Below are 8,724 nucleotides of genomic sequence, written 5' to 3'. Positions count from 1 at the left end.
TTAAAACAACCTTTCCAGTCTCAACATTTCTGACAGTGCAGTCCTTAATAGTGAAGATAACCTCATTTTTCCCTCTAAGGCATAGCTGGGCTACGCTTAGAAGATTGAATTTCAGGTTGTTTACCAGGTTCACTTTCTCCATTGTGACGTGTTCTGAGATACTTACTTGTCATGTGCCGATTACCTCCCATTTTCTCTCGTTTCCAAATGTGATTGAGCCTCTAGAGTCTTCCTTGAGTGAGTTGAACCAATTCCTATTTTCCGTCATATGACCTGAGCATGCACTATCGATGTACCAGGAACTCTTCCTCACTTTCCCATGTATATAAAATATTAGTTTTTATGAACCCAGATAAGCTTAGGCTTACTGGGTTTGGGAGAAGCATGCTTAATCACATTTACCTGTTTATTTGTCCTTGACTCATCCTTAGAATTAATTTTATTTTCACTAGACGACTTGTGAACCTTTTGTAGCATTCTAATCCTGGAGTAGCATTCATGTTTATAGTGACCATCTTTGCCACAGTGCCAACAAACTCTATGGCATTTTAGATTAACATACCTACTCCGTCCAGGCCAAATGGTCTTATTATTTTTCCTAGCCTCAAAGTCTATATGGTTTGGTTTTTCGTTTTTAGAATGCTTAGTCCATATTTCAAAAGCCTTTTGACCATCAAACCAGTTGTTTGGTTCAGGTAAGGGAGATTTTCCTTTATCCTTAGAACTACAGTGATTGCACCCAATGCTGGGGTTGTTGCACTGATTCTTTAGAATTGAAGTGTTAACCTCTTTATTCAAACCACTTCCCTTACCCTTACCTGCGACCTTTTCGATATATCATATGCCAACTTTTGAAGTGAATCTCTTAGAAAAGTCCCTTTTTAATTGATCAGCTTTTTCTAAAGTGAGATCATTTTCCATGCCTCTTTCTTTTCCTTTTCATCTTTCTTAAGTTCCTCTATCACTGTCCTAGTAACTTCCCTATCATTTTCCAGGCCTTTTATATCTTTATTTAGAGACGCAATTCTTTCTTCTAGTGTGAGACGAATTTTGCACTTTTCCGAGGTTGTGGAGGAAGCTTTCTCTAGGTTTTTCACCTTTTCAGTCCAAACTCCATTGTCTTCGAGCAGATTTAAGATAGTTTCCTCCCTTCCCCCCAGAGATTCATTTAAGTTAGCAATTTCAGTACCAAGTTTTCTAATGATGCCTATTAGATGCTCTTTGGTTTTTCCTTTTAATTTTAGAAATAATAGTAGATTCAGTTACCTCATCATCAGAAGCATCCGTGGTTTCCATCAAGCAGAGATCTCCGGATCCGAGGGAAGCGTCAGAGTCAGAGTCAGGGTCTCCCCAGGTTGCCACCATTACAGTTTTTTCTACTTGCATTGGGGGTTCTCTGGCCTTCTTCTTGAAGCAGTTTCTTGCAAAGTGTCCTTTCTTTTGACATTGATAGCATATCACTTCCTTGATATTTTGCTGCTTCCCTCCGATGAGCGTTGAATATCTTTGTTCCCTTTCCGTACTTTCTTGAATGCTCTTGTAATCAGAGCAATGTCCTCATCTTTGTCTTCAATTCCTCCTTCCATTTGAGCCAGGTCAAAAGCCTTCTCAATCTTGAGAGCTATGTTTTGGCTCTTCTCGCTTTTCCGTCGAGCAGTTTTCCTTAGTTGAACTCCAACATTGCTTTGTAGCCAAGCTACTAAGTCTTCCAGTGTGATTGACTTGATGTCATTCTGAGCTTGTAGAGCAAGATTTATTGAGTCCCACTTGGAATTCAGGGCTTGAAGGAACTGATGTGTGATTTTCCAATCGGGAATAACTTCTCCAAGAAATTCTAGTTGACCAACATAGGTTTGGAATCTGGAGTGGAAGTCTTCTAAGGATTCACCTTTCTGTTGTGTCACGTTGTCATAATCTTTTTGAACAGCCATAATCATGTTTTTCTTCACATCATCATTGCCTCCGTACACTCTCTTGAGTGCTTCCCAGATGTCATGCGTCGTTTTGTAACGGAGAACCTTCCTTAGATCCGACGGACCAAGAGCCATGTGTAAGACTTTCTTTGCCCTCATGTTGAGTTCCAATGTCTTGTAGTCTGCATCTGCATAGTCTTTTCTTTCCTTTTCGGCCACCTTCGTGGTTGCATCGACCCAGATCTTTTCATCTCCGAACTCGACAACTTTCCATAATTGGTCGTGAAGAGCACATACGTGGGATTAAAATTGTTCCACCCACCAATCATACTCTTCGTTTTTGAGAGTCGGAGGCTTCCAGAAGGAGTCGTTGATTGAGTTGCTTGAGGCCATTTCTTCAATTCAGTCACAACTAGTACCGGGCTCTGATACCAAGTGTTGGATCGTTGTGACGTAAGTGACTAGGGAAGAGAGAGTCACTTCCCTAATTTTATAGCAGTGGAAATATAAATGTAAAAGCTTAACAAGGTATTTATAGTGGAAACCTCAACACTAATTAGTATTGAGTAAAACCACTACCTTCTAGTTCGTCACTAGAAGGATTTGAAATTCACACACTCTTTTTATTGGATTTCTTGTTTGTTACAAATAGAGAAATCGGAATAACCTAAATCACTCTTCTCTCTCTCGTACACAAACTCAACCCTTACAAGTGTATAACATTCTTGACCTAGACGTCTTCTTATTTATATGGATGGTTTCGTATATCTCCCATCAAGATACGCACAAGGTTGTTGCGATCTTGATCTTCCTTTACTTTAGCTTTGAGCCGGCCCATTATATCAACTTGTTATTCTTCGGCTTGCAAGTATCTTGCTCAGAGATCTTCTCTTTAAATAATATCTCAGCCGTTTGCATCTTTAATTAAATAGATCCGATCTTTAAATACTTAATCCTTTTATTGATTTATTTTTCTCTTGACCGATTTCCTTTTCTTAATATAAAAAGTTTGATTCCGGGTTTAAAGTTGCTTCCTTGTTAAGGAAAGTTTCCCTACAGGGAAACTTCCCCGATAAGGAAGGTTTCCCAAGAAGGAAACTTCCCTAAAATAATAACTGCAAATAACCGTCAAGTAAGCGAATTAGGAAAGTGACTTGTCAACATTCTAAGGAACCCTAACAATATCGTTTCTGAAACAAAACCATAATTTGGTGGAGACGTTCAGCATTAACTACAGACGAACAAAGTCCACATTCCCAAAGATGATACCTACTATATAAAAAAGACAGTATACTTCCGATTTGAAGAATGAAATGTATAATATAATCTCCCTTTTCTGAATAGCAGCATTCCAAGTCTATGGAAACCAAGACAACTCTACAACACAAACCTCAAAAGTTGCAGATACAAGTGAGATCCAAATCTCAGAGGTACGAGGTTTTACAAGCTAGCTACGAAACCTTATTTTCAGGTGCCTCCACTTGCAGGAGTTCAATGTTAAGATCGAATGTCGCTCCTGGCTGCAGTGTATTAGATTCAATGAAAGTCAAATTTTAAGAGTGGCTAAAAGAGGGGCAAAAAAGAGCAATTACCGGGATCTCGTTCATTCCTTTTTGTCCGTATCCAACTTCTGGAGAGACGATGACCGTTCTCTATCAATTGATTGATAACATAACACGATTAGAGATGAGAGTAGCCTTGCATGAGTTGGAACATGATCATATTTTTAATTACGTACCTTGCCTCCTACTCTCATTCCTTCTGTCATCTTGTACATAGCTGGAGGAGGTTTAGGCGCAGCTTGCGCTGAGAAGAGTCCATTCGGGTTGTCAACAAAATCGCGCTTTCTTTCTTTGCCAGGCGGGGATCCGACCTTGAACACGTATGGCTGTTCAAATTCGATCAATAGAATGTGTAGAAAAATCATAGATAGTAAACTGAGTGGGAGAATGTAATGACCTGTGAAATGGAGCGATTACCAGCCAAAAGTTTGGACTCTCGGGTTGATATAGCAGTGACGCCGCGATAAACACAATCAAAATGCACCTAAGAAAACGAAGGTTAAAAAAACCCAACAGAAATAGGGGTTTGGAGGAAGAGAAACCTGAACGGTTGTTCCAATGGCAGCAACAGGGCCGGTTCCTTGGACTAAATCATAGTATTTGATCCCATCGGCTGCACACAGGATCATAGACATAAACAGAGGCAGTAGAGTAGAGTAGAGCAGAGTTATATTATTATATACTGACGGCCGGTGAGGTAATCTTCAGGAGGGATGTTCTTCCTGCTGCGCCTCTCCCTGGCCAATGCCACCGACATGGGTGACGGCGAAACCAGAGCCAAACAAGGAACAGCAACTGCCCATCTTCGTGAAATACTCACATCCACTTGCTCGCTTCCATGTCCATGAGGCTCATTGCATTTCAGAAGTGAACTCATTTGGACCCTCCATTTCACCACCGCCTGACTACTGCAAGCCATGTAATTTTCCCCTGCCAACCAAAGCAACTTGGTAAAAATGGCATATTTCTGCAATTCATCAATGTTTCTAACTTTTTTCTAATCTATTCCTCCAGGAACAACAACATCACGGCATCACCTCAGTGGAAGAAAGATATCACGATTACAGCCCTAAATTGGATGCACAGCACTGTAATAGGTTCAAACTACACAGCGAGCATGGAGAGAGCCGATACCTGTTGGCGGGAGGCAGCTTCGGCTGACTGCGGCAATTTGGGGAGGTCAGATGATGAGATAGACTCGACTGGGTGTGGGTGAAGTCCTTTCAATCGTTTCCTCTTTCTTTATTGGTTTCCCACACAAGTTTTTGAAAATATATAAGAAATGGCCGATTTATACAAATATACCATTTTGGGGGGCTAAATTAAAAAAGCTCTACATCACAGTGATCACACAACTGGTATATGCTTCGCATCACACAACAAAAAAATAATTAGGGTCTTTTTTTTAAAATCAACTACGTAAAAGAAATCAAAACGAGATGATATACGAAGGAGACACAATCTCTCGATATGTGTTCCAATAAAATATGTCTAACATCAACCGGTTCAACACTAAAAAAATACTAGAAAATGACCGATAAAAATGTCACATAGTTAGCTAAACCATCAAAAAGACAATTATTCAAATTCACAACATCAACAACTCACCGACTACATTAGCATTGTTGATAGAACACTTGTATATGAAGGAGAGACAATCTCTCGATATATGAAGGAGAGACAATCTCTCGATATGTGTTCCAATAAAATATGTCTAAGAGAACACTGGTATAGGTAGAAATTGGATAGAATCATATCAATTAGCTACTAAAACTTCAACGTTACTTTACTAAGAAAATGAAGTTGGATAGACTGTGTTATTTTTGGTGTTTCCTTTTAGAAGACTTAAGTATTAAGTATTTTTATTTGTTTTTAGAAATGTTTGGGCTTGAGTGCTAGGTTATAATAGGTCCTTTACCCTAATTAGATTATTATCTATCACATAAGTTATTCTAGAGCAAAAACAGAGCCTCCATCTGAGAACTTGGTTTTTCGTACTTTGGTATGTCAAACTAATTTTTCATTTTCTTAGTAAAGTAACGTTGAAGTTTTAGTAGCTAATTGATATGAGTCTATCCAATTTCTACCTATACTTTGGATTGATGGATAGACTCATATCAATTAGCTAATTGATATGAGTTTTTTAAATGATGTCAAAAGGGGAATTGTCGATACGTAGCTATGTAATTTTATGGTGATGTATAGTTTTCATATATCTCTAAGATATTGTGTTGCTTTATTGACCTATGCTTCAACTAAAAGGGAACAATGTGTAACATTGAAGTTCGATTATTGCACTGAAAATCTGAGGGGGGACTTTTATCCTACTTTGAACTATCTGATTTGAAGACCTTGTCCATTTGTTGATACTATATGACATGACTATAATTTATTATCCATACGAGGATGTCATCATCAAAACAGGAAAATTATTTTAATGTAAATTCTGGCGTTGTTCCTAGATTTTTTGGTGATAACGAAATCCATTGAACTTGATGGAATAGTTGCTTGTGATATTTCAGAGAAAAGGAAATGGAGCAAGTGGAATGAATATAATGAGTTATTGTCACAATCGGATAAAAATAATACAAGGGAACAATGCGTCGATGAAGATTTGAAGATAAAAGGCAAGCGCTAGAAACAACTCAAAGCGCATGGAGTAGCGTGTGGAAACTTAACATGATTAGGAAGCGAACACTAGTTGTTACTTTAAACTAGGAAATAACTTTCTTGGAGCCTAAGATAAGATCAAATTTTTTGAAATTAGTAGAATATATTATTTCGGAGATTGAATCTTAGGATATTTTATTTATGTATTATCTGGGATTTATTTAATTAAGAAAATGAGATTAGTATCTCGGTGGTTTAGGAAAATTATGAGATTCACTATGTACCCGGGCTATTGTATAAACACAGATATTGAAACTCTAGTTTAGGTGGTACTTTGCAGAGATCTTGAAGAGAACAAGACATTGACAGCTGAAGAAGAAGAAGAAGAGAAGAACAACTGTAAGGTCAAGCTTTGGATGAGGTGTGGATTGTTGGGACCTTAAGTTAGAGTAGGAGATAGTGTGGTTGTTCCATAGTAGAGTTTAGGTTCTTGGGTAAACCAAGTTGTGATCTACTTTGTGTTACAAAGTCATTAATATAAGTTGAATCAAAATCCTACTAGGAAAACCTATATGTAGAGATTTTACTTTGACAACTAGTTAATTGTTAAAGGTTTTCTATCTAAGGAACAATGTTGTTGTTTCTCTATATAGTGCACCCGCATTATTATTTACAACTGCCTATATTATTCTTCGGCCGAAGGATCAATGGATCAGTTCATTGATCCTTGTACTAACATACACAACTCTACAAAGACTCTTCAATTGGAATTTTGTAAAGATAGTAGTTTCTGGACATTTGTGCTCCAACTAGGTTCAAGATGTTCAAATATGAATTGTAAATAGTTGTCTTAACTTTCCAATGACTAGTCATGGATCTCCATTTGACATTTGTAGCTCTAGATAGAGTCATAATACTAAGGATTGTTGAATATTTTGACATCTTCCAAAATCCGAGTGGTAGCTTTCCCTTGATCTTTTGTTCTTCATAAAATATGCAGAAATCCATATTCATATCGCAAATAATCAAATCCTTGGTGGCTCGATTAACGTGGATCAATGTCGCTCACTCTCATACCAATTGATACAGGATAAGCCATGTTTCTCAATCTAGATATAAAAAAATACTAGAAAATGACCGATAAAAATGTCACATAGTTAGCTAAACCATCAAAAAGACACTTATTCAAATTCACAACATCAACAACTCACCGACTACATTAGCATTGTTGATAGAACACTGCTATATGAAGGAGAGACAATCTCTCGATATATGAAGGAGAGACAATCTCTCGATATGTGTTCCAATCAAAACGAGATGATATATGAAGGAGAGACAATCTCTCGATATGTGTTCCAATAAAATATGTCTAACATCAACAAAGAATCATTCGTCTCACACGAAAGAGCATCGGCGGTAAAGAAATCAAGCATAAACTTCAGCACCAACCCACCGACTACATCAGCATTGTTGATAGAACACTGGTTGAAAACCATCTTGCGAATTGCACAATCGACCTCCATAGCGGAGAAAGATTTATTCAAATTCACCACCTCTTGTAGGGTTAGACCCGGAAAACCACTCAGTAAGGGCATCCACACGGCTAGACACATATAAGCAATTTCCATAATCTCAAGCTCCGTCAGATTAGTAACCCAACAATAGCTCTCAGTACGTAGGGCCTCCACTCTATTTCGACGGCGACGGATAACCATCAAGGTATGGAAAAGGGCAGTATTGCAGTCCCACAAAGTAAGTCACTTCTCTCTAGAATTGTGGAACCAAAAAATCTCCTCATGTTCGAGGATTGACTCAAGCTTCGCAGTCAATGCAGCCTCGCTATCAAACAACCCATTAGTCGACAATCTTTCAATCTCAACATGTAGGTCTGTAATTTTTGAAGTCAGCTCCCCCTTCTGATGATGAATATTACCAAATACCTCATGGTTCCATTTCTTGATCTTACCCCTAAGTAGATCTAATACATGATTGGTACTCAGACTTGGGTCCCAAGAAGCAGCTAGAAGATCCTTAAACGACTCGTGCTTTGATCCATGCAACTTCGAAACGGAAAGGACGCCGATCAGGGTTGCCACCCCGTGCAGGGCTTAACTGCAGTAAAAGTGGAGTATGGTCAGATGAAAAAAAATGAAGGTGTGCCACTTCCGCTTCCTGCCATCTGAGACGAGCTTGGGCACAACAACAAAAATCTATCAAGTTATTTAGCCATATACGTGGAAGTAGAGCACCCTCTACGCCATGTGAATTTTCTTCAACAAAAACCCATATCAATCACATAAAGATCATTCACCCAACTTCCAAACTCAAGAGAATCACTCAAGAGACATCTGCTTCATCCACCTTGTTCATCAAGTCTGATGATGGAACTAAAGTCGTCCCAAACGATAACCAGATCAATAAGATTCACCAAACTAGGTTTACGATCAGCCCAAAGACCCCTCCGCTAATGGCGCAACATAAACCACGATCATATTCAGCATCTCCCCACCGAAATCAACAAGCACATGGATTAACTAAGATGTAGACTTGATAATACTTAGCTGGCCAATGTCGTCCCTTGAAAATAGCCAGCTTCACCGCCCCGACCATGCGCCTCCACACGAAAAGAATTCATATAA

The 8,724-nt window shown here is 38.6% G+C and overlaps 1 protein-coding gene and 1 pseudogene across 1 annotated transcript; both read right to left on the bottom strand.

Annotated features, from left to right (window-relative positions):
- Positions 1 to 2,750: 2,750 nt before the first annotated feature.
- Positions 2,751 to 4,232, bottom strand: LOC141249284 (uncharacterized). The gene is made up of 9 exons (XM_073669572.1): positions 4,163 to 4,232; positions 4,018 to 4,088; positions 3,873 to 3,959; positions 3,652 to 3,801; positions 3,506 to 3,565; positions 3,374 to 3,433; positions 3,208 to 3,270; positions 2,945 to 3,016; positions 2,751 to 2,831 (listed from the first exon to the last, which is right to left on the bottom strand). The coding sequence occupies exons 1-9, from the start codon at positions 4,230 to 4,232 to the stop codon at positions 2,751 to 2,753; spliced, it is 714 nt and encodes a 237-aa protein (XP_073525673.1).
- A 3,160-nt stretch (positions 4,233 to 7,392) lies between these two features.
- LOC141249283 (uncharacterized) lies at positions 7,393 to 8,372 on the bottom strand (annotated as a pseudogene).
- Between the last annotated feature and the right edge of the window lie 352 nt (positions 8,373 to 8,724).

Source organism: Phyllobates terribilis, unplaced genomic scaffold (genome assembly GCF_046119375.1).
Source record: "Phyllobates terribilis strain yellow unplaced genomic scaffold, ASM4611937v1 Scaffold_4441__1_contigs__length_60921, whole genome shotgun sequence".
NCBI lineage: Eukaryota > Metazoa > Chordata > Amphibia > Anura > Dendrobatidae > Phyllobates > Phyllobates terribilis.
Note: the sequence above shows the minus strand (reverse complement) of the source record. Positions and strands in the feature narration are given on the sequence as shown.

Bases quoted from the DNA above. Each gene is read 5' to 3' on its own strand.
- LOC141249284 (XM_073669572.1), bottom strand. From the start codon at position 4,232: ATGTCGGTGGCATTGGCCAGGGAGAGGCGCAGCAGGAAGAACATCCCT. The intron at 3,271-3,373 runs GTTTCGTAGCTA...TGGTTTCCATAG, and splicing joins TGGAGGCACCTGAAAATAAG to ACTTGGAATGCTGCTATTCA. The intron at 2,832-2,944 runs GCAACTTTAAAC...ATTTAATTAAAG, and splicing joins AAACTTTCCTTAACAAGGAA to ATGCAAACGGCTGAGATATT.